General features: G+C 36.0%; 1 protein-coding gene across 5 annotated transcripts in view; it reads right to left on the bottom strand.

The window, feature by feature from the left end:
- Positions 1-26,171, bottom strand: part of CTNNA2 (catenin (cadherin-associated protein), alpha 2) — a 460,517-nt gene that overhangs the window by 13,852 nt on the left and 420,494 nt on the right. For 3 of the 5 annotated variants that reach the window (XM_009882503.1, XM_009882504.1, XM_009882505.1), the window contains 4 exons: positions 25,444-25,625; positions 22,279-22,384; positions 18,967-19,101; positions 6,313-6,456 (listed from right to left, as the gene is read on the bottom strand). In XM_009882503.1, coding sequence (XP_009880805.1) covers positions 6,313-6,456; positions 18,967-19,101; positions 22,279-22,384; positions 25,444-25,625 — 567 coding nt within the window. The remainder of the gene's footprint in view (positions 1-6,312; positions 6,457-18,966; positions 19,102-22,278; positions 22,385-25,443; positions 25,626-26,171) is intronic. The other 2 variants (XM_009882507.1, XM_009882508.1) reach the window with 2 other exon arrangements.

Here is a 26,171-nt window from a genome sequence, read left to right as displayed (position 1 = left end):
GACTTTACAACAGTATGCAGTGAAATAAAGAAGCAAAATTGAATCTCCACAGTAGTCTTCAAAAGAGCGCCCCATTTCAGCTTTTCAAAAAAGTTGCAGTGCTGACAGAGCTAGCTTAATAATATATGGCAAACAATTTCTAAAGGAAATTCTAACATTTTATTCCAAATACAATATTCACAATTAACTGTTCTATTTGTTTGACTAACTCAAATCAATGGTTAAACAACATGCAGTAAGTGTTCCTTACTAGAAGGTTTTTGCCTGGTCAATTTCTGAATATACAATTTGTGAATGCATGGGTTCATTACATTTTTAACTTTACCTAACACTAAATGATATTAAAAGCAGAAAAACAGGTAAGAATTACTGGAGACTGCAAACAAATGAAATCAGAACAAAACAGAAATAATTGTAAAGGCTGTTGCAGTTCACAAGGAAACAACAAGAAAAGATGACAGCAAATTACGAATAAATTGGAATGATTAAAATCTTGTTCTGAATTGTAAAGGCTCATTTTTATTACATTTTATTATGCAAATATTCATATAATCATAGAATACGTTAGTATGAAAAGAACTTTTTGAGGTCATCTAGTCCAATGCTCTGTGTAAATCAAATTGAATTAGATGAGGTTGTTCAGGATTTTGCTCAAATTCAGGGAATCTCCAAGGACGGATGGTCTCCCACATCTCTGAACTACTGCACTTGAATTTGACTGCCCTCGAGGTAAAACATCTTTTCCTTATATCTAATTGGAATTTCCTATGTTTAAAGTTGTGTTCATTGCCTCTTTTCCCGTCACTATGCACCTCTGACAATCTGGATCTGGCTCTTCTAGATTCTCCTGTTAGGTAGGTTTAGACAACAATATCTCCCCTTAGTCTTTTGTATATATGCAAATGTATCTAAAAGAGTGGTGTAGCTGATGTTGGTGATCTCATTTTTACTGTTACAAGAGCAAGTGTTTTATCCAAAGGGAAAATTGAGTAACTGTAGAAGGGAGTAACTGAATAACTGTAGAAGGACTTAATGACTCGAGTTGGTTAAGTCCTTCTACAGTTACTCAGTTACTCCTTTCTACTCAAGTGGGTTAAGTCCTGTACTACTCTCTTCAGAAAATATTTGTGTTAGGAAGTCCTGATTTACTTTCTTTTGAGATTCAGTACTTTAGCTAGCATTTTCCCTGAACAACAAACGCAGAAGCATTTATAGCCTCAATGATTCACATAACCCAAATGGTTTCTGTGCTTTTCACCTCAGGACAATCTTCCCTACACAAAAACAAATTAATTCAACCACATCTCCAAATCTTCCCTCTAATCCAGAATTTATGTAAAGGAGATGAAGGTATAAATTCAGCTGTTATTTAGAAGAATGCTGAAATGAAAAAGCACTTGCACTGGCTCTTTTCTTATAAAGCTCTTACCTAATTTAAATATTGTACATTAGTCATGATTATCTATGGACTTGCCTGCACTGACTTGGCATCAGAAAAATTGTGACTGAATGTCTTTTAATATGAGTCAGAATCCAAGAGCTGTTCAAGCTGGTGGCACTAGAACCCCCAGAAGCATTTTTTTCATGTTTGTAATTAAACAATTTCACTAGGAATGCAGGCAAAAAAATAGGGCTGCTCATAAAAACCATTGAGACAACATGTTTGGTGACCTAGGCAAGGTTTTCAAAGTTTCCATTTCTATAAATGAAGCCTTATCCTGCACTTATCCTACCTAACTCCAGGTGCTGGACCAAGACGTTCCAGTCTCTTTCTGTGCTTGGTGGAGAAGACCAGGAATCACGGCACACTTGATATGTTTCATGGGTTCATTTTCTAATGGAGATGGGCCAGGGTACCTCAACTTTTAAATTATATTTAGAGTTCCTAAATTTTATTAGAATCCCAAAGAACACTACAGTGAATCTGGGCATAGATGCTCAACACGTGCAAAACATTGTCCTTGGATTTGACCCAGTAGTCCAAGAATTCAATCAAACTTAATTAATATTTTTGACATTGTTTTCCTTAATTCTTCTCTTTTGGTCCCCAAAAGTGTCAAATGGGGGAAAACCACTTGTTACAAAACATATTAATTCCTCCAGCCTACAGAAACTAATGAGATTGGGACGCTGAGAGAGCTACTTGATATAGATAATAAATGCTCCTCACAAAACACTTTAATTATTTCTGTTCAGAAAGGATTAGGCAGTTTCCTTTCTCCAGCAGCTAAGTTCACAGAAAGTTTACATCACTTACACGTGAATATATACCCTCAAAAGGCCCCAAGGCTAAGTGCCCTGACTTTATGCTTGTCTGAATACATGGTTCGATTCACCTGCCCATGCCTCTGTCATTTTATTTTTAAAGATGTTACTAATCTAACTTGTTGTCAGCGTCTATCTGAAACAACAATATGTGCTCTCTAGAAATGGCTATCGATCTCCACTAATTATAAAGGAAGCCTGGAGTGAACATCTCAGATGCAGATGTTTACGCTTGGCTAGATGAATCACTCCCGACATAGCAATGGAGATCATAGAAAAAACTCTTCATAATTCAATCAAAATCTTTCTGAATAATAAATACTCAGTTTTCATTACACCATAGACCTACTCTCATCTTTTGCACAACTTGACTGGGGTAGCCTCTCCCTCTTACTGCACAATTTCTTTCCAACTCTATAATTTTCAAACCGTACTTCTTAACTACAGTGAACTCTTTCTGCTGGTTTTATTTTGTTAATTTTTATTTGGCCACCCAGAGTAGAAACTGGAATATAGAATGGAAGACAGAGAAACACTGGTCTCAAAAATTGTCTGAGTCTTGGAGAAGGATGTAGTGATTGAAACTCATCATGATTCTATAGATCTTTTCTGCCTTGAGTGTGGCTCAGTATTCTCATCAGAAGAAGAGAAATAATGATAGTATTTGCTTCTGTTTTTAGTTTTACGAGGGTATACTATCGTGTTTGCTATGAGACACTCCGATGGGATTGATAAAAATCCAAAGGATTATGATTGAACAGAATCATGTTTCATAAGATGCAACTGTCCCAGAAACAGAAAGTCCAGGGTGTTAAGGCAGTCCTGGGTTCCTCCAACCACTATATTCAGTACAAGTGCTATTGAGCATTTTTGTTGACAATTGAAACGAGCTGAGGTCGAAGTTTGAAATGATTGCAATTTAAATCAACACGAAGAGTCCTCTAGAATGCTGTGCACTATCATTGCGACTTCTTTTGCTTAAACAAGATTAAATCAAAAGTATTTTGAGTCAATGGTGTTATACCAGCCTAAAACTGCAGTAAGAGAGGGCAGGGTGATGAGCATCTATCTACCAGCTGACATGGTTTGTGAACAGATGGTGCATTTCACAGCTCTCCCTCACTTCTCATACAGAAAAAGAAGAAGGTAAGAACCAACCCACAAAGTTTTAATTCAACTTGTAAGAGAAATCAGCCTGGCAAATAAAGAAATTTTGGGAATTTTACATAGCTATCTTAACCATACTGAAAAAGAGTTTGATCCCTATAAATGGTCTTATGTCATTAAAGTATTGCTCACACCTTGCCAGCATGACTGAGGAACAAATCTGTACTTTAAATGCTGACCAGCTTAAATATATAGGTATACATATACTAGTTACTGGTTTTGCTATGAGTCAATAATACACACAATGTGCTTGCAAACATAAACCAACTCAATTTTAAAGAATGCCTTATCATAAAGTAACTTTTAGTTTGCAAAACACGAAGATTTAACTCATTTAAATTAGCATATATTGGAACAAGTTGCTCAGATATTTGCTTTCAAAAGTTTTTATATTACATACTAAACAAAATCAGCTGATATGTAGGCCTTATTATATTTTACTTTAAATTATGTACATGTAAATAATATACAGTTAAAAAAAAAATCTCAATTGACTGAATACACATTCAAGCCAAAGCTGTAAAATACAGGAACCTGTACACTTTAGAAATTTAATTTTCTTTTAATCATAGCTGCCAGCAAAATAATTTAACAGAGGAATTAGCTCAATAAATGTAAAATTAGGCTATTTATTCTCTGAGTGTTAGGTTACTCAGGCAAATCCACATCCTGGGGTTGCACAGACAAAAATTTACTAGATTTGGAACAGGCAGATTCCAGGTTAATTATCACAACAGTTTATGTCATTTTGAATATTGTTCCCTCTGCAAACTCCCCCCTATACACAAGTCAGTCAACTGCCGATTTGCTCATCTTACAAGATAAATTTAGAAAGCAAATTTCTCTCATACTCTGCTGTAATCCACTGACATCTCTGTTCTATAATATCCCTTCAATGCTGTTCAGTGTCTTTAATTCACCTTAATTACTGAATGATACCAATTCTCATTTCCTGTTCCCAGTCCTTATATCACTTTAAAAAAGAATTTCCCTTTCTATGCCATCAAAATGCTTTCATATCATTGAAGTGAGATTAGGGGCACTGTACAGTTGGTCCTTATGTTTTACCTATTCTGTGCAAAAATTAAAATCTCCTGCATTACGCAAGAAAAATTATTTGCAAAACCAATTTTGTAAACTCACCAGGATAGGATGTGATAGGATCTAAATTAAATTTTACCTTAAAGCATTTGCCTCTGAAAAGGACAAATCTCAAACTGTCTTTACAACAGCAATTCCTATAAAGTTTTCCCAGTGAAACTTTTAGATATTGACTAATCTGCTTTTCCTTTCCTATGTAAAAGATCGAAGTTTGCTAGGGAAGCTAAATTTGCTAGACAAGTTCTTGGCTTTGCAAAGGAAGTTTTGGAGACTTCAGTGTTTCGTTTACTAAAGGAATGAAGAGTAGTTATAAAACCTGCACACATTATTCAAAGCTAGAAAAGCTACCACCTGTCAGGGAGCCAATTTTTATATTCTTTGTCCTTATTTTTCTCTCTGACAGGAAGGGAAATAGTCATTAGTGAAAGTTTTGGTAGCTTTGTAAACAAGACTTTCATCCTCCCAGAATTTCATTTAGCTCTCCTATGCATTGATACAAAGAATATCACTGAGTCATCAGGGAGGGATACCTATCCATCACTACTGACCAATCCCCAAAACACACACCAGTGACCAGAAGATGGAAGGCTCTGCATCCTGTGCCTAATTCCTCAAAGCCACCTAGTCACCTGAAAATAGAAGTACTTCATCAATCAGTCTATGGACCACCTCTGCTGAAAAGGCTGTGATTGCACTCTCTTTGCCTTTGATTTATAGAGTATGCATTGCTGCCTTTTAGTGCCTTTCGCTGAGATATGACAAGACCCCACATGGAGCTGGTAAAGAGCATCAAATGAAAAAGAACAGCAAGATTTGCAGTATCCCTAGGGGTCAAAATCTTCATGTGATCCTTCTTTTGCCCTTTAGTATGAGAGCTCTGACATCTTGACAGCTTTAATAGATACCCAAGAGGCAGAACAAGAAAGGAAGGTCTTCGTAGTCCATCTTGTCTTTTTTAAAATGCTGAGGGATATTAAAACAAGGAAGTAGTAATACTTGGGGCCAAGAGAAACAGATATCAAGACAGTTCTTTAAAGTAAAGTAGTTATGTGTAAGTAGTGACACAAGAGAAAACACCATGAAAATTACAGGAAAAATTCAAATGCTTTGATTTATAATTTCAAAGGTTAAATCTCAGTTACACCTCTTGGGGTTTGATTTCCTGCTTAATTTCAGATCTTCCACAATTTACTTTTGAATTTTATTTCATCTATAAAATAGATAATTGGCCTATTGTCAATACACAGCTTCATAAACATGCTGGATAAAGCAAATAAAAACAGTAACAGAGAATAGAGAAAATAAAAAACCTGTCCTGTATAAACAGGCACTATTGACAGTTAACAATGATAAACATATAAGTAACACCATCTATCTTTAGTCACAAAGTGCTTTAGCAAAATGATGGCCCGGCACTACCATAAGTAAATTAATGAAAGTTTAGCAACTGAGCTCAAGTGGGCCAGAGTCTGCCTTTTCACAGTTCAAGGTAAACATCGAAGGATCAGTTCAACCACCTGTAAATGGATCACCTCTACAAAGAAACGTCATCATTGCTTTACAGATGACATTAACTCTAGGACTTCAGAACTGGAAGGAAATGATTTTTTGCAGGTGACTAAAACACCACATGCAATTCATTCCGTGAGCCCTACGGTTAATTTAAAAAAAAATTTAAAAAAGCTAACAAAAAACTTCCCCCGTTCTCATGTCTTTTCCCTCCACCCCCAGGATCTATAGAGAGAGTTAAAGATATAGATGAGACAGGAGGTTACTCACCGTTGAGGAGTCACTGCTTCCGGTCTCAAGCGTAGCTCCCTCAGCACAGGTGGGTGGGTGGGTAGAAAGTTGACTAGCCCTGCCCCCATCTATGACATCACACTCTACCTCATAAAAGGTAGTGAAAGTGCTCTGAACTCCAGTCTGATTTCCGAGAGATACAGAAAAGAGATAGTGAGAGAGAGAGCAAGAGAAATATTGTGCCGTAGAGTAGAGTGAGGAGAGAGGAAAACGTGTGCTGAAGGAGCTATGCTTGGTCAAGGAAACAGGGACTTTTCCACGATGAGTAACCCCGCTGTCGGGTGCGTCCTCTCACTTGCTCCCATAGCACAGGTTAAGCATGCAAGCCCTACGGGGTTTGCTGATTGGGAAAGGGGATAAAATTTGGCACCTTTTGATGAAAACCAGAGAGGACAGAAACCTCTATCCCCATTAAAAGCTGACTGACATCAGATCGGGCATGAATTTGGTTAATACACTTCCAAGTAACGTTATTTTGTGTATGGTTTTGAACAGCTGAACTGCACAAATACATACACAGTGATGCGAGCAGCTGAAATTCCAATGATTGCAACTGGAATTACACTTGTGTCCACCCTTGCTGAATAAACATTACATGATCCAGACCTCTGGGCTGACTCTTGAACAGAGTAAGCCAGAGGGCAGGCCACCTACACCGCTGTACCAAGGAGGTCGGGAAAGAATTATGTTTTTCTCACATTGAAAATGACAGCTGACAAACTGTGCTGAAGGAACAAGTGAGGGAAGTATAAAAATTCTGGGCATACACTTTTTTACAGAGCACACTTTAAAGTTCCGGAAAATATCAACAAAATTGCAAAGAGGTGATGCTTTTAAAGACTGTACGTTTTTAGACAATGACAACCTTACAGGTTGAAGTACTTTTTTTATTTTTTTCAAGCAAATTCCCAAGAACTGGGAAACTGGAGGGCTTAAAATGGGATATTCGTTCTAATTAATTGTAAATGGAATTTTGATCGCTCAAATTCTGGAAAAGGAGGTTCGAGAGTAAACACAATTGCTTATATTACCCACTGGGATTTTCTTAATAACCTAGCTGTACACTAAAATTGAAAAACATACTATATGCTTCTAAACCTAACTCCATTAAATAAAACTGCTTAGAGAATGGGGGACTGTTCAGTGCCAGTAAAGAGTCCTAGCATAAGATCTTGCCTTTTGGAAGAGCAAAAATGAATGCTCCTTATATCTTTTTTAAGAGTTATGTATTATAAGCACACAGAGTTAATAGTGACATTTTCCCTTAGGCTTTTTGTTGCTACAAGGATCATGCAAATTGTAATCTAATCATGATTATTTTTTCAGTCTTAGTAATGATTAATGTGTATTCCCTGCTCTGTTTGTTTGCTCTTTGTTTTTCTCTCCTTTCCTTCTATTGAAGAAAGAAAGTGTGACTAATGTCTAGTACCAGTCACTTTACCTAAAAACAGAAGTATTTTTCTTCTTAACCTTCAGAACTTTTATCATAATCTAATACTGCATTATCTGCAGATGCTACTTTAAACCAGTATAATTGTGGATTTAAAAACCCCACAAATCAGCTAGTCCAGTTGACTAAATGAAGAGCTATTGTGAGTGTTAGAGATGATATATAACTTCAGGAACACAATGCAAAACTAGGCTGCATTTGAGTACCACAAAGTGACGATAGTGCTGTGAATTTCAGTTCATAATTGAATTAAACATGTCTCTCTGATTTCTCATTACATCATCTTGATTTCAAGCTATTTGCATGTATGAAGACAGAGAGGAGGAAAAACACCTCTGGTATCCTATATTGCATCCTTATAAACATGTATGTATACTAGTTTGTCAAAGAGAAAAGAAAAATTGAACATTTAAAGGCTTTTATGGTAAAAAGTACCAAGTAGAATTCAGTTATTTCATAACTTAGGTAACCTATGACTTGACTATTGCACCACAGTTGTTTTTGCCAAATAAAGTAGGAATATATTTCCAACTCCTGTGACCACCAGACCTTATAAAGCCTAAACAAGCTTGCTCATTCTGATAAGGAGAAGGATGTTCAGAGGATATATCCTTAAATATGAGAAATCCTACACTTTTAGTAGCAGTTCAAAGATCTCTTAAAAAGAAATAAATTGTCTTTTATTGGAATAGAAACTTATGGAAGTAGCACGATTAAATTCCAGAATACTGAGTATGGCCAAGAATATTCCACAGTAACAACACAAGATGAGAAATATGGTATATTCCATCATGATAATGTGATATAAGTAGTTCAATAGTTTAGGTAGCAGATAATACCCCAGATCATATTTTGCGGCTAGCACTGCTCAAATCTGAAATCTTGTTTTGACCTTAGTATGATATCTGTAGTTGATAAAGAGAAAATTAAGGGAAGAGTAAAAAAGATAAGACTCATTTGTGAATAAACACTAGAACGCATTACTCGCCTAAACAGTGAACAAAAGCAGAGAAGGAATATACCTAACTGAAAACCTTTTAAAAATGTATACACATTCAAGAAAGGAGGGAAATGTTCCGAGCGGTCCAAGGAATATAACTAAGACTAATTAAATGAATGCATAGAAAGGCAAAAAAGACAGTAAATGAAGACTTTAATACTCTATTTTCTTAAGGGGCATAAATTAAGCCTAACAGCATAAGAAAACTACGTGAATGCAGATCAAGTCACTGATATAATCACTTGTGCCCAGGCACTAGAAATCAAGTTAAAAAAAGGGTCCATGTTCAGTTTGACGTCAAAGATCTGTTGGAAAAAACACCAAAGTGCTTTCTTTCTTGCTTACAAAGATGGACAGATGATGAGGAATGGGCAGGCGCACCTAAGTGGCTGATGTCTATGAAGTTTGAGTACAGCAAGACCATGAAAAGCTGAAGAGTACCAACCGCGCAGAAACATTGTATGTAATACTGGGTTATCTGCAGAAGCTAAAAATGGATGTATTTTAAGAAACTGAAACAACAGCTTGAAAAGGTCATGTAAAAATGCCAAGCTGACACATATCATAAAAGTTTGAGACCTTAACACGGACACGCCTCTGACCCAAAGATGTCCTGTTGCTGTAAGTGGATCAGCTTGATGGATGAATGGACCAATGTTTTTTGTTCATTATCTGTCATAGCTAAGGAATGATGAAATATGTAACTTTCCACCTGAGACTGACTAAGGCTGTAACTTTTCTAATTTTTTGACAACAGGAATGTTGAATCTAGTTGCAGGCATAAAAAAGGATGAAAATGTTTCTGCAGTCTTTTGGATCAGATATTGATGCTCTAATCCAGTTTTATAGAGTTCTAATTTGGTCTTTGATGAAATTTAGGACACATCACTTGTATGCTTGGTCTCAATTTCTGGTGATACTATTACTTGCCTAGTAACCTAGTTCACAAGGTATTTTGATGATATATTAGTCATAATAAGAAAGAACTGATGTTAAAAGAAAGCATTTGTGAATATCTAGCATTAAGAGGTTTGGATCCATTTTTCTGATACTAGATAGGTTTTTACTTTGACTCCATATCATTGTCTTAAATAAATTATACAAAAAAACCCCTTTTGTTGATGCAACTACTTATCAGTTATATATGATTAATGATGTGATGTGAAAACAGACACATTTTTCCTTTGCTCCTATGAGGTTCACAAATTATAATAGTAATAATAACACGTTCCAAATGTGGAAGAATATATTTCAGAGGTTAAAGATATAAGGCAACTTTTAACCTTCCTCACTCAGTTTAATCTCTTCCTAAAGGCTGTTACCACCTCCTACATTTTAATGGCAATACATTCCTATTATGAATTTTATTAAATACTTTGTTGTAAGCTGTTTTGTTCAGTATTTGCAATTGAATCTGCTCAGGTTGGGGAAACCTGTAATGTTTTCCCTTGAGGATATGTCTTCTTGTCTGTATTTCTATGTGTGTGCTACTCATCTGCAACTCAGGTTGTCAAAAACTATAATTAAATTGAAAGAAATTGATGAGTCTGAACGGAAGTTGTTATTCTTTTAACATCTGCAAGAGCAACATCTGATAGTACTTTTAGAAATGAGGTTAAGTCTCACCACTATCCAAATCAGGAAGTTAAATAATTGTAAGAGCTAAAAGATATACTTCTGTATAAGAAACACAATCCAAAATCTCCTATTGTATGTTAAATCTGTCATTACGTAAATTCAGTTCTCCATAATTCCATGTGCAAAAAACAAACCTGATTTTTATTTAAAGCCTCAGGATGTACCTAAGAATGCCCCAGGGAAAAGGAATTCTTACTTAACATGAAATTTGGTCCCAAACCACCTCCTTTAAAGGCAGTAAGACAAGAAAAGAAGTGAACACGAGATAGCACTGAAGTCCTCTCTTTCTTTATTGTAATTTTATATGAATAGTCATTTAGGACCATACCTTGGGGTATGTTAGAATGGTCTCTAGGCCTTGCTAATTATTGCAGGGCTTATGCAGTTTGTGTTTCAGAAAATGATAATACTCCCATTTTCTTCCCATCTCATCCAGTAAGGCCTGAAATAGGAAAAAATGACTGAGGCCATAACTGCTGTAGCAGGTGAGCTTCGGATTTTAGAGTGGTTACTATTTTTAAAACAAATGCAGTATTTAATGAAGCATACACATTAATATTTCCTTCAATTCTCCAATCTTTTTCTATGATCATATTTGTTTCAAGCCTCAATCTCAAATCTGTAAGAGTTTGCTTTGTTCCCATGGAATTAAATGGCTTAAAATTATTTGGTATCAGAAATGCTTTTCTTTGCAGAAAACTATTCTAATGAGACATTTCAATAAATGTAATCTTCAGAAATTCATGAATATTTGTAACCTGAGAAAGCACAAGAGCATGTTCCCTGTAGCCAAAGTGTTTCTTAATAAGGATAAAAGTCTGACCTGTCTAAATTTTAACCTACTAAATGTAGATATATAGATGGCATGTGTGCTTCTTGTCTCCATGAATATATTCTAATGAAGACAAGTGCAGTGTGATTTTGCTTTGCAAATGAAATTCTAGATAAGATCTTTCCATTTATGCAGGATATATTGTTTCATATTTATGTGTATGTGTGTTTACGTGTGCACTTATATACAATGAGTCCTGAAAATAGCCTTATGTCAAAACACTGTAGCTTCAAGAGAACTGAGATTATTTAATTAAAAATATTTTCTTCTTGATTTTTTTCAGTTACGTCTTAAGCTTCATTCACCTACTTTTCCTTACATAATGTAAATTCTGCCAATCACCAATCCGCCTTTACTCAGCTGTTTTGAAGAAATAACCATAACATTAATAAAAATATATCAACCTTTCCAAAGTCTTCTGTGCTATTCTTTGTGTGGATCATACTTATGATCCCCCAGATGCCCAAGGTTCAGGGTAAATACTATTGTCCAAGCCAGCAATAGCTTAAAGGTAAAACCATATGAACTCACAGACATAGAAACAAGATCCTATGGGATCTTTCACTTAGCTGAATCAAAACACTGAACAAATGTCACTTGAAAGAGATCTCTGGAGGTCTCTTGTACAACTTTTGACTTGAAATGAGTTAATTGCCAACATTAGATCCACTCAGCTGCTGCATTGTTTACCTGGGGCTTGAATGTCTCCAAGGGTGCCAATTGCATAAACTCTCTGGGCTCCTGGTCTGCACTAACTTTACTGGGAAGCAATAGGTAAGCTTTATCTAACGAACTAAATCTTTATCATTGTTACATTTTTAGAAGAGATATTGTTAATGGCTTTAAAGCCACCACAGATACACCTATTTATATCTTTTTGTTTCTATTCATCTTTGAGATGTTTTATAGGATATTAGGTATTCTTCACTGTTTTAGCTTTCAGAAAGCCCTAAGACAGTGTTTCCATAAAATACGTCATATATAATGAATATATGACCATGAGGGATTTTATCAGCACTCATTTTGATTAACCTGCATAACTCACTGATGCCTTTATCCTTCAGGAGTAGTAAATTGACTCAGTATCAGGATGATCAATGTTACCATATCATAAGGTAGTCCCTTGCTTGGACATGGTATTGAGGGATACAGCCTGTGCCAGCAGCAGTTGGAGACTCCTGCATCAGTCACAAATAGGAAAGTTCAAACAATTTGTTTCAGATAAAGGCTTATCAAAATATGTGTATCACGTGCTTCATATGGCCACATATTTTGTAACAGGGTCCACTTACTATGTCTTTATTTCACCCACTCGTATATCAATATGTCTGCATACATTCAAACACATATACAGAGGTTACTTAAATATATCCCCATCCCAAAATTCACAGCTGAAACGACTCTTTGTAGTTTTCATTTCTTCCAAAGCAGATGACATGATCTAGTTGAATATACAATGTAAATCAAGGGTCCCTCACTTTCCCCACCTCGCCCCAGCCTTCCTGTCCTGGAAGGTGTCTTTTTACAGTGGTAACTTCAGAGCCGAAATAAAGACCCTAAGTTTTTATTTTCACTCCTTGCTTGTTCTACTAGGACAGGAGAGACTATTGTGGAGTCCAACCAACTTTATGGTCCTGATTTTATCTCAGTTCTTTCCCACCATTCAATTCCGACCCGATCAATTCTTTGATTTCATATTCCTATTTTGCTTTAGGGCTGGCTTTTTCTTCCCCTGACCTTTGCATATCTCATATTTCAAGTTCCTTGGCTTAACTTCTTTATTGTTTCCAAAGTCCTCTCCTTTAACCACTGTTTCCATACCAGGTCTCAAAACAGAACTCTTTTCCTCCAACGTCCTCCTCCTAAACAAGTATCTTTCCATGACTCGCATCTCACATTATTTTCACAGTATTGGTACATATGATACATTGTTCATATTTCCAAACTCCCTTTTTTGCCATTCTAACTTCTTACTACAATCTTGTGGGTGAAACAGTGGGTAAACATGAAAAGCAGCTTGCAGGGAAAAAAAAAAAAAGAAGCTTAAATTAAAAAAAAATCACAAAAGTCAAATTATATTCTTAAGCAATTTAGTAATTATCTACAGGGTCCCCGGGTCCATCTTTCACTTCCTTTTACCAATTTGAGTGTATTAACTTGTGTTATATCCACTTGTCATGTATTACCACAACCCAAACCCTAGTCTTGCAATGGTGTGAGCTTAGACATAGGACTATATCTCTTCTTTGTGATGTGCTGATGACAGCACCCACTGTCCAGCAAATATGAACACAGCAATTATTTTGGAATAACTGGTCTTACCCTCAGCTGCAAGGAAATTGAATCACTAGCAGACAAACCACAAAATATCTATTAGTAATATCTATCAACCATTAAGTACGTCTAGGTCTTAGCTCAGGTGTTTTCTACTGAGAACACTGACAGCTTACCAGTCCAAGTAGCCCAGCCCAGAAATATCTACAAACCCTGGTTTGTCAGACTCTGTGATTGTACTTCATGAAGCATTCTTCCATTTCTGTTATAAATTAAAAATAAGAGGAGTAATCTTTTTGCACTCCTAAGAGTCTTGCAGAAAAGGAACCCGACAGTTTTGTCAATTTGCCAACTCTCCCTTCAGCAAACTTTGTTTTACATAATGCTAAATTATTGCCTGATTCAGGAGGAATTAAATTACTTTCTTTACCAAACTCCAAACCAACATTTTCTCCATACTCTTAAGCATTTTAAATCCAAACGTTCTCTCTGATTGCCTACTTGAAAACAAAGGAAAAGCCCCAGAAAGGCTTTCTTATGTGGGGAAATGAAATCCCAAATTCAATGAAAGACGGCCTTACTTGCTCTTAATAACAGGTGAACTTCAAGTTACCTGACTTTTCTTTGAGTCTATAGAATTCATAAGTAGCAACTTGATACTTCACTGCCCATACAGACATGAACTTGCTTTTACAGCACAAGGTAGTTTAGTGTGATTCAGCCTTAAATGAAAGAAAAGTAGGACCTTTAAACCATTTTGTTTTACTAAATGCCAGATCCATAGGCAGAATTGATAGGGAAACTGCCAGCTCACCTGAAATAACCGCTGCATGCACACTGTTGTTCTGTGATAAATAGTGAGGCTTATTCTTTTTTGATGAGGACTACGTATTTCCAGTTACCTTATTCTTATCACTGATCAGGAATAAACATACAGACAGTTACTTTGCAGTATATCTCATAACTTAATATTTTTATGTACCCAACTTCCCAGGTTTTATAGGAATTTTCATAACGTCCTACCCAAAGATAATGGGGTGGCTCCAGCCCTTTTACCTTCCTTTCCCCCCCCCTAAATCCTCGCTTAAATTCACCAAGCAAGAACTCCTAGATAAAGTCACAATCTTAACTAAACTGTCCAGTATCTTCAAAATGTTATAAGAATCTTTCTTTTAGTATCATAGCTGAGCCTATTAAGCTAAGATAAATGGGCCTTTGAAAATAATTGGAAATTGGACCCAGCTAAAGTATATGTTTGGAGTATGCTTTGGCTATTGATTCAATATTTTTTGACAGTGTTCAAAGATACATGGCTGTTACTCTGTATGACACTGCATATTTATCTGGCTCAGAAGGTTGAGACTCTTTGGGTAAATTTTCTGGTAATACGGCTGATTATATCTGCAGAGTTCTAAATCGCACCTGAAAACAATAGGGGGCTGCCTCGGATAAGGGATTTTCTTAGATTCTGTTCAATACAATCCTGCAGGAAAAACTGTAGCAAAGCTACTAACATAAACAAGAATTTAAAAAAATGCAAGCTCATAGCCTAAATGGAGAGTAGGTAAATGAGCTGATTAGCTTCAGAGCAGCAGTAAACAGAACAAGTAGATATTTATCCTAGGACAAGAAATGAATATATAGATCTGTTTTATTGTAATGGTCTAGCTAACAAGAGTCAGACAGGAATACTAAAAAATAAAGCAGCCCTAGAGTTAGAAGAAGTCTGAATTTTTATCCAAATAACAAACATCATGGTTAAAACAAACTCTATTCAACAAAAGTAGCTATCACAAAAAGGGTATCTATCAGCATGAGTTAAGTATACATAAATGGCATTTACTTCACTGAGAGTAGCATATGTTCAGCACCTCAGAGGATTCATTCCAATACAATGTTGCAACTGATTATGAAGCAAATATACATTTCATTAAATAAACTAAGGCAAAGAATACTATTTTGAAGTGCTTTTAGTCTGTGATTTTATTAAAAGAGGTTGTTTCCTCTTAGAGGGGAATTAGAAATTGAATATTCAAATTTAAAATTACAAAAACACATATCTCTTTATGGACCAAGGTCAAAGAGACTTTTATTAGGAACAAGGATATAATCTACACAGATTGGAAATATTTTTAAAATATCTTGCATTTTTTTTAAATATTAATTCCTCTTTGCTTTTATCCTCCTCACCCCTTTACTTTCTTCCTTATAATTTTCTCCAAGTTTACAAGGCTCCTCACTGAAGAACAGGTATCACATAGTTTTTCCTTATTTTACTTTTCAAAGCTCAATTGGAATTGGGAATTAAGAGTCTCACCTTGCAACATAAAGGGCCAAGTCAACAGGTAGTGTAAATTGGCCTTGCTCCATTGATATTAATGAGGTTAGGCTGATGTATGCTAACTCTCAATTGCCAGATCTTACTTATCTGGTGGAAATAATTTTTCTATCTGTATTTGATGCAGGGAATTTGATGGGAAAGATCAAAGGAGAGAAAGAGCTGGGGGAAAAGGAATGGAAGAAAGAAAAGGAGAAACAGCAGTAGGTTCTTTCCTTTACTGAAATAATTTACACTTCAGGAGTGTGAAATTTTCTTACTTTTTGATCTGTTTTTCTATTTGCAGCAAAGTCAATGATGCCAAAAAGAACCCCTTCATATGCTATGCTAGTATCATATCAATCTAAAGAGGAAAAAGCAAGCAAGATCAGCTTTATGCTTATTTTCAGAGATAAACCATACTGAACTACTGAGTCTTGGGGGAAAAAAAAGGAATAGAAGTTTCACCAGAAGATGTATAGCGCATTATATGTTATGTACACAGTTTTTTTGAAGTTGTTGCAACACATTTTTCTCTAACACAACTATAAGAACTGTGGGCTGGCTTTCATCTGTCTTTTAGGTTTTAATTGGTTTTATGTCTCTTTCCTTTTTACATAAATATACATATGCCCACACATAGATTCATACACACATATGCATACATTAATTTCATTTACAAATACTGATTAATATTCTTAATAATGCAAAAATTCAAGCAGAGCTTGTACTCCTTATAACAGTACTGAATCGTAACTCATCTTCTGGGTGAATCTGAATTATATTGTCGTTCTTTGTAAACACAATAGTAAATTACAATATTGTCATAATCATCCTGGTGCTTGATATTTACATCAAAACACTTAAATATAGTACATTCACGTAAACTTACTTCTGTAGTCATAGGTCGGGAAACTTGAATTCTGGATTTCTAGTGTACTTCTAATATTGTACTGTATGCAAGTTGCCAAATAATGGTATTTCATTTTAACACAAATAAAATACTGTTTATTTGTAATTGGCTATCCAAGAGAAAATGAAGAAGAAGATGGAAGCAGAAGCAGCAAGGAGACAAGCAGATGTAGATGTTCACTTGGATACCAGATGTCTGGATAGCAAAGGAGCATACAGTACCCAGCACCCTGAAGATAAACAGCTTGGAAACCACTATAAGGAAAGCACTGTAGTAACTGTGTTATACCAGATAACAAGATAATGCTCTCAAAAAAGGGATGCACAGGAGTTCAGTGCTCTCTCTGACCTCCTGTTCAGAGCAACAGCAGAAGAAGCAAGCTGGACAATCTTAAAGTTTTCCGTATGTCAGTACTACTGAATCTCTGGAACAGACCCAAATAATTTCTATGGCTGAAGCTAGTTCTGCCTTTGTCTGCAACTGACTGTAAAAACTCAACCAAACAGAAACACAATGGTGATGAAGCCTGGTAAGCAGCAGATGCTAACAATGCCAGACTGGAAATGATGAAGTCAAGCGGTTTGGCCACTTAAATTTCACAACGGATGATGATGTTCCAGTAACAAATAGATGCTAGAGATTCACAATGGCTTATTCAGCATCCACATACACTGAATAAAAAGACTTGGAAAAGAAACACACACAATCACAAAAGCCAAGCTGGTAGAAGCACTGATTTGGGTAATCGTTATAGATAGATGAATATGACAACTCAATGGGTATGAAAAGCTGGACCCAGATGGCAGAAGGTAAGAAAAGATCATAGCATTTACTATGCAGCATAGCTGTCAGCGATACGAGGACAGATTACTCCATTAATATCAGGAAAATGGAAGAGGATCTTTTCATTGCTGTGGGAAGATCAAGGTATTAAAATTACATTGTACATACGTCAAGAAGTGAAGACCAATTGCAGGACAGACACAGGAACATTTAAGCAGCTCCTTTTAGGATTGCATATGTGACTTTAGAATGTTTGATCCAAGAAAGCCTGGCAAATGTTTAAGACCTTCTATAGTGCTTTGCAAAAAATCAAAATGTTATGTAGTTGAGAACATTTGCTGTGACTTCTGATATGTTTGAGGAAGGCCAGTGATTTCACTGGGGAATCTTATGGATGAAATGAAGGGCACAAGTTAGTTGTTCTAACAATCTTCGTACTTGATTGGGCTTAAACAATGAAAGGGTGCTTTTTCAAAACTGCAATTGAAAACAATCTTGTTTCAAGTATCTTGGGTGTCACAAATTGCCATCATTTTGAAAACACACTCAGGAGAGTGAAACGTATTATACATTTACATATACATGGTCTGTATTTCAGTTAGAAGGTAACAAAGGTGTCATGGGGCTAATACTAGTGTGGATTAGTTAACAGAATGAAACAAGAAAATCACAAAAAGCAGCAATTGCTACTGCTTGGTTCTAGCAATCTCCCAGGGGCACAGAGTCCAACATAAGGAGAAGGAATAAAAAAATAGTTTAAAAATGTAGAAAATTCATTGTTTATAGTATCACTACTGCTGCACATTCCTGTCTTTATTTCTAAAAAAGATTGTGTGTAAAAAGTTTGTAGTGTTCATTGAAAATAACTGAAATAACTGGATGGGAAGTAGAGCATATAGCCATTGTGCTTGCCAACAGTATTTGAAAACAGCACGTGCATCAAAAATTAAAATATTTTGCTGGCCTTCCAGAGTTTTTGCTAAACCTAGTATGCATTGGAACCTGAGTGAATGAAATCCCATTAGTCATCACCATCTTAACAATATGCACTTCATACAGAGCTGGCTTCTGCACAGAGGAAGGAAATTACCAGTACTAACAAAGGAAAGAAGATTTATAATGAGCAAATATACAAAAGCTCCAAATAATTATAATATTCACAGCTTGGCAATGACTTTCTAGGCTATGAAATTACTTTTCTTTTGGAAGAATGAAGATTTTACAAGGTTAGTATAAACAAAGGGTAATTGGAAAATCAAATTGCTCTACGCAAGTTATTGTAAGGTCTGGAATAATGGCGATAACATTTTAAAAAGCTTGCTTATAGATCACTGTATTTTTGTTTTGTACATTATTGCCATCAAAAATGCTCCCTTTCAAGTGCTACATGGGAAACATAAATGGCTAAATACAAATACCAGCTTACCCCTGACACAATAAGCTCTCCTCCCAGGTTCTGAACTTCCGCCTTCACTTTGCTGCAGATATTGAGTTGGTGGCAGTAGAGGGCAATGCGCTGCAGGTAGGCTAGCAGATCCTGTTTGCAGGCTGAGTCGGGGCACTACAGACAAAATAAATATTTGATTAGGTGTAGCTGAGTTCATATAATTATAGAAAGGTAATCAGAGGAGATAGTGGCAACGTGGAACCATTTCACTTTGTCTTTACGTGGGATACTTGATGAAATGTGAAAATTCAAACTCTACTTTTCATTTCACTCAAGACCTATGACTTGCAACCTGAAGATGCACGATACGCCTTTGTGAAAAGAAAAAACCTCTCTGTCTGTTTCATAAAAAACAATAAAAATAATATGATTGCTGTGTTTATGGGGCAGGTTCACTTGTGATATCAGTTTGTACAAAACAGAAGAATCTACTGAGCAACCCAAAAGACTAAGTTTGACCTGAAACTCCTGGTTGCCTTCTGGGGGTCCAGGTTAAGATACAACACAGACCAGTTAAAGCCCAGATAAACCCGGTTCTGACTGATGACATCTACTCTAATGCCAAGAAACTCCTGGTTGCCTTCTGGGGGTCCAGGTTAAGATAAAACACGGACCAGTTAAAACCCAGATAAACCAGGTTCTGATTGATTACATCTACTCTAATGCCAACTCTTGACTGTCTTGCCAGCTTCCCTGGCATTTGTGCAGACCTTCAGAGGACACATCTCTGCTTCACACTTGGCAGAAGCCAGGCCCCTTACTTGACACGCTAAGGACTCAAGATGCAGAGGTGAGGCTGCCTGGGTTTGATGCTGACATATTTGGCAAGCTTATTGTTAATGCACAAATACCTTAATCTGTGCCAAAAGGAAATTATTCACTAAAGCGTGACATATTACAGAGCCTCTCAGCAGACGACATCAGTATTGCAGCTCTTCTCAAGAACACAGTGAGATAAGTTGGTCCCTCCGCATGTCTAAGGAAACTTTTTCATACTAGAGGGAAGGCTATCCACAGTCCTGTACCATTTTGGATGCTGTGCATCTCAAATGTGCTTTGATATAAATTACATTATGTCAAACACGGTAGACTCAGTGAAGGTTTTGCAATCAATATAACTAGAAAAGGCCCAAATACAATTTATTCATAGTCTTTGGGATTCAACAGAAACTGCATCATCCCCCACAATATCAACAGCATAATAAACAATGTTCTCATAGTTAATATTCAAAGTCTTGCCTCAAGAGAACAGACCTCAGTAATTCACTCTGATGAAACATTGCTAAAAGCGTCCAATCCTAACAGCATGTCTCTAATAAATACTCTTTGGGGCTACTCAACAAAGTCTGACTAACAATGTTCTTTGAATGTATAGCTTGGGGAACAAAGATTCTGAATATGTCTTTTTAGCATCTTACAAAGCTTATGCTCAATTTTTGTAAAATATTATCAGAGGACAAAACCTGACAGAATTAAACACATGAGTCAACAGCATCACAAGCTCTGACTCGAGATGACTGCTCTAGCCCCAACAGCTAATGCTGGCAAGGAATATGTTTGTGCTGAAGTAGTTGCATATACTGTCATCTATATCCCTGAAAGCAGTCACTTTGTTTTTTTCTCTCCCTTGAAAACTAACAATAAACAAAACTGGAGGTTCATTGTCGCTGTTAGGTTTCATCTGCTCTGTACTTATGGCAATGCTGTAATGCCTCTCTTTCTCAGACAGTTGCCACATCTTTCAGGCATGAATCCCTAAGAGACCTCTTCTCCCTACCGGTGACAATTTAATACAGAAATATTTACCCTACTCTTGAAGTCTATGAACTGAAAGAAATGAACTTTAAAGCAATACTTCTAGAGAGCTGACAAGGCTTTAAATACAAGTACCTTGGAGCGAATGAAAATGTAAGATCTCTCTCATTAGAACAGTAATTAAAAATGCAACTGTCCATAAAAAGTTTATATTGCATGAGAGTCTCCAAAGTTCTGTAAAATATCATTAAAGCACAAGCATTAAAACAAACACTTCTTTCTCATAACGATTTTACTGTTTATTATTAAAGTGTGCATGTTGCAGTCTTCTGAAATTTCAAATGTGACTCAAGCCGATGCACTCTAAGCATAGCAAGTCTCTGCATTTCTTAAAAATATTTCACCTCTGCAAATATTGTAGACTAGGAATTTCATCAGCTAACAGATGGATTTCTTCTTTCTTATGGTGAAATGAACAGATGCTACATTTAAAGGATTGGAATGGGTTAACTACAGGAAAAATGCTTGCTGATAATGAAGAAAACCTAAACCCAAAATTTCTGAGGTTATAGGAAAATGAGCAGCTGCAGGTTTCTTGCGACTCTGGACCATATTCCCTGCCAGGATGTGCTGCACACAATTACATGCTTACTTGAAGAAGAAAAAGAAATACTTATTTTGAAAAGACAGACTAGAGGCAAGAAAGTTATCACGTCCCACTTCCAGCAAAATTTCTTCTGATGACAATGAAAGGAAAGGAACTATAGGAAGTTATATGAAGTTATAGGAAAAAATAGTGAAATTTAATTTGCCTAAATCTAAAAGTAGCTACCTAGGAACCTGAAATTTGACTATCGACTTTTAATATGATGCTTCTTCTTGCTCTCCAGATGGATAGATAATCCAATCTGAAAGAAAGGGGCTGCATATAGCAAGTTCATCTTTCCAATTGTGACATGAATTTGGCAATGGCACAGAGGACACAGATTCTAGAACATGGGGCAGGGGGCTGTAAGCTGAAAGCACAGTAATCTGATGCGAAGCAGAAGAAAGGGAGTCTGGGAATCTTGAAAAAGAATGTGCCATATTGTCATGGTTTGGGCTGGACCGGCTACTGAGGTGAACAACAGATGCTCTCCGCCACCTCTCTCTTCAAGGAGAAAGGGAAATTGCTGGAAGAATGATCTGAAAAGAATATAAGGATTCCTAGGCATATGGCAAGGGTAACAGAGCATGCAAGTCTCTACTGCTTTCATGACAGCAAATATATCAGTCTAATTCTAATACAATCACCTGGGTCCAGAAGTGAGGCTGTGGAAACAATTCAAGCATTTCTGAGGTTTAGGGAGACTCATTTATGACTTTTTTTTGTACTGCAAAACCCAAGCTGATTGGTATAGAAGAAAACATACTCAATGGGTAGATCAGTATCCAGGCAGTGACTTTCAGGTAATTTTCTCCCAAGATAACCTTTTCCTGCAAAAGGCAACTCATTGATAGAGGTTACTTTATATTTCTGCTCATTTTTGTTGTTACCTGATCAGCTACCGCCCGTGCCAATTTGTCCATCCTCGATCCTGCCTCTGCAATCTTCTTGGCTGCATTAATGACATCTGATGTATTCTTCAGGGGGCCTTTACCTCTGCAAAATACAATACAACTATGCACAATCTAAATAAATCACGCAAGGCAACAGTTTTAGTGACCCTGTTTAGTGTTTGATTTTAAAATAGTAGCCAGAATGACTTCACAATTTATTACAATTTCAGCTTTTAACTATTTTATAGTACAGCTTGATTAGGAAATCGGACTGCTATATTTCCACTCTCTCAAAAATGCCTCACTAGCAATTTAGCCTGATGTCACCTTCAAGCACATGAGCTATACTTAATAGTATATGCATTTTTAAGTGCTCATTAAGCCAACATTCTTTCTGGAATACACAACTATTTCAAAATTATGTTATTCCCAAGCCAGTGCTACATGTTAAACCTGTCACGTCTAGAGCAAGACTGCCACATTTTAGAAAACATTTTTTAGTAGATTTTTGTCAGAAAACACATAAGCAAGGCATAATCCTTATGTTACCCTTAAATGTTACAGTTAAAACACATACAATTTCTTAAGTGTACAATACACATAAAACATGTATAATTAGCTTTAAGACTGATCTTTGACCATTACCCCTTGTTGCAATAAGACAAGGGGTAATGGTTTTAAACTAAAAGAGGGTAGATTCAGACTAAGTAGAAGGAAGAAAGTTTTTAAGATGAGGGTAGTGAAACACTGGGACAGGTTGCCCAGAGAGGTCGTAGACGTCCCATCCCTGGAAACATTCAAGGTCAGGTTGGACCAGGCTCTGAGCAACCTGATCTAGTTGAAGATGTCCCAGCTCATTGCAGGGCGGGGTTGGACTAGATGACCCTTAAAGGTCCCTTCCAACACAAACTATTCTATGATCTTGCACTATACTTTTAAGATGATGCACAAAACTCTAATTTTAGTCATTAAAGTTACCAACATTTATATAGACAAAAAGTAAAAAGTCACTGCAGACTTTTCTGTGTTTGCTTCAGACTCAAAACTTTAATTCTGTTTGTAATTATAAATTTGCTACTGCTCCTGAGAATGGCTCAGTTGGAAGCGAGCTGATTTTCCTTTTTTTTTTTTTTTCTGTTTTTTTTTTATACTATTTGAAGAAACACAGCTTCAGACAAGACTAATGGAAAATCATAATATGATCAAACTTAGTTTTTTTTAAACTAAAACTGAAGGCATTTTTTCTAAGCACAACTTAGTATTATTTTTGCATTTTTTCATCTGTAATGCCAAGAATAACATACTGAAACATATTTCCATTTTTATCTTCTTTCCATACTTTCATTTCCATCTTAAACAGATAAAAAAATACAAGTATCCCACTTTTTTTGAACTTAAACTGTAGCAAAAATCCTTCATAGTGACCTCATATGCTTCTACATTAATTACATCAGTAGATCTGACTGTCACAAACTCCATGCATTTGAAAAATTATTCTATTTTAACACTGCTGAGGTTACAGTCAACCAAAAAGGTGTGAAAGGCTTTGTTCTGTTTTAATGGAATATATAAAACAAGTTTTGATTGAATCTGATATAGACAGAGGTGCACTTTGATTTTATTTTTTTTAATTTACTTCAAATGTGACAGCAGTTTTCACTCATTCTCATATTAGTTCTGTTCTTTTGATGGTAGAAAATGTAATTACAAAACTTTCAATTTGATGTTCGATGTATCAAAGGTGGTCTGGGAGGTTGCAGAACGTGTTCATATTTTGGGCTGTTGCTTTAGAACATTATTTCTTCCTTCCATAAGGTGATGGCACTGTTTGGACAGTTTTTCACTCTGTTTATGGGCAGAAGGATCAGAGACCCAAAGACAGTACAAATACAAAAGTAATTAAGATTCCTCTAAAGTATCACCCTTCACAGGAGCTTCTACACTGTCATTTGGTATACAGGAGTGGTGAGTCTACTGCAAAAAGAATAGTTGTAAAAGCACAAACTAAGAGAAAAACAAATAAGCTGAAAGAATAATTTATTGGAAAGGAATATAATAGTAAACTATTAAAGTAAGCAAGCTTTCTATATGCATAATTACATTTAAACTTGATAAAATGTTTGCTGTTGCCTATTACCAATTAACTAACTATGCAAGTGCAAATAGTCAAATTATTTGCAAATTAATGGCATTTATACACACACACATTCCCTCTATCTCTTTATCTATAAGGTATGTGCACACCCTATATTGTCTATGCAGAGACTGTCTCGTCCAAAACGCGTTGAAGGCTCCAGACACAAGGCATGTGATCATCTGGAGATTAAGAAATCTATTTGAGCATCTCAGTGAGGTGAATAAATGGATGTCTTATTTTAATTCTGAAGAAAAACATAAAGATTTTTGTCCAGTTTTGTCTAATCACCTTCTGATAAATAAAATTTAAACTTTTGAACTCTCATTAAAAATAAACACTGAAAAACATTTAATTTATTATGGTGATCTGTAATTCAAAGAATCTTGTAAAATGTTCTCCCTGGTGTGACTAACAATATGACTATATTTAAACAAAATAATTCTGTTTATATGATATCATTAATGAATGGCCTTTTGATGCTTTGCAATTAGAAAAGAACAAGACATCAATAGAAAAAAGAAATGAAAATCATTACTACACATTACTACAAAAAAAAATCATTACTGACAGGCTCCAATAAAGTATTAGCTCAAAACAGTTTCATTTCATTTGAGTGTTCAAAATGATATAAATAGTTTTGCCATTATTTTTGATTGACACAAATTGTGTTGAAATGTTGAAAGTTCAGAGAGGCACGTGCATTTAGATGGGTACTAAACGAAATGTCAGTTGAGTGTCTGTAAGGTCACAGACTATCTTTGCTGCTGAAATTCAAGATGATCTACAAATAAAGCAGATTCGCAAATAGGACAGAAACTTTGTGTGATTAATCCCATTTGGAGAAATATCCAGAGAAGTCATGTGTAGAGAACTGCACAACCCAACCCACTATGTATGATGTGTGTTAACTGGCTTTGCATCCCTCAAAACACAGCACATCATCTCAATACACTATAAATTGCAACAAAGAAGAAAAGATGTGGGATGTCTGAAGAAGTCCTCAGCACAGGTTATTTTGTCCTTACCTAGTAAAGTCTGTCATTTCCATCATAATCATGCACATCTGCTTTGCCAACACAATGATGTCATTACCACTATCATCCCACTTGGCCACCTCGGCATCCAGTTTGCTCTTTTCTTGGTGGAATATCTCTACCTGCTCGGCAATCTTAGCCTTCTCCTCCTGGGGAAGCTGAGCCATAATAGCCTGGAGAAAAAAACGGGAGAAGTTGGTCGTGATAAAAGGAAGGTCGAAACTATACATTTTCAGTGGTCCAAATGGCGTGCCCAGCTTCTAGTTTCTTTTTATGGGAGTTGAAGATGCCAAGCAAACCAGTAGACGTTTGATTTCTGTTAGGACAGGCAAAAACAAATTCACAGGATGTTTATAGCTCTTCTTATACCTTCAAGAATTTAAAAATTATATATGTTATGCCATGAGACACAGATTATTCACCAGTATATACAGGAAAGTTAAAGAAAATTCCTGTTAAATCTTAACTTTTAGGAAGAAAAAAAGAATGACATCTATGGGAAAAGACAGACTGAATTGGCAGTATCTCCCCCAGTGTCATTCTCTGTCAGAAACAGAAGTTTTCTGCTTAACCCAACACAAAAATAAGCTATGACATGCTATATAATACATTTGAAGTTAATTGTAATGAATGTACCTTTCAATATTTAGTGGTCTAATTGTCTCTTGGAAGATATGCAAAGAGGCACTACACAGGTTGATACTAATCTGCCTCGACAT

Source organism: Charadrius vociferus, unplaced genomic scaffold (assembly GCF_000708025.1).
Source record: "Charadrius vociferus isolate BGI_N301 unplaced genomic scaffold, ASM70802v2 scaffold213, whole genome shotgun sequence".
In the NCBI taxonomy this organism is placed as follows: Eukaryota; Metazoa; Chordata; class Aves; order Charadriiformes; family Charadriidae; genus Charadrius; species Charadrius vociferus.
Note: the sequence above shows the minus strand (reverse complement) of the source record. Positions and strands in the feature narration are given on the sequence as shown.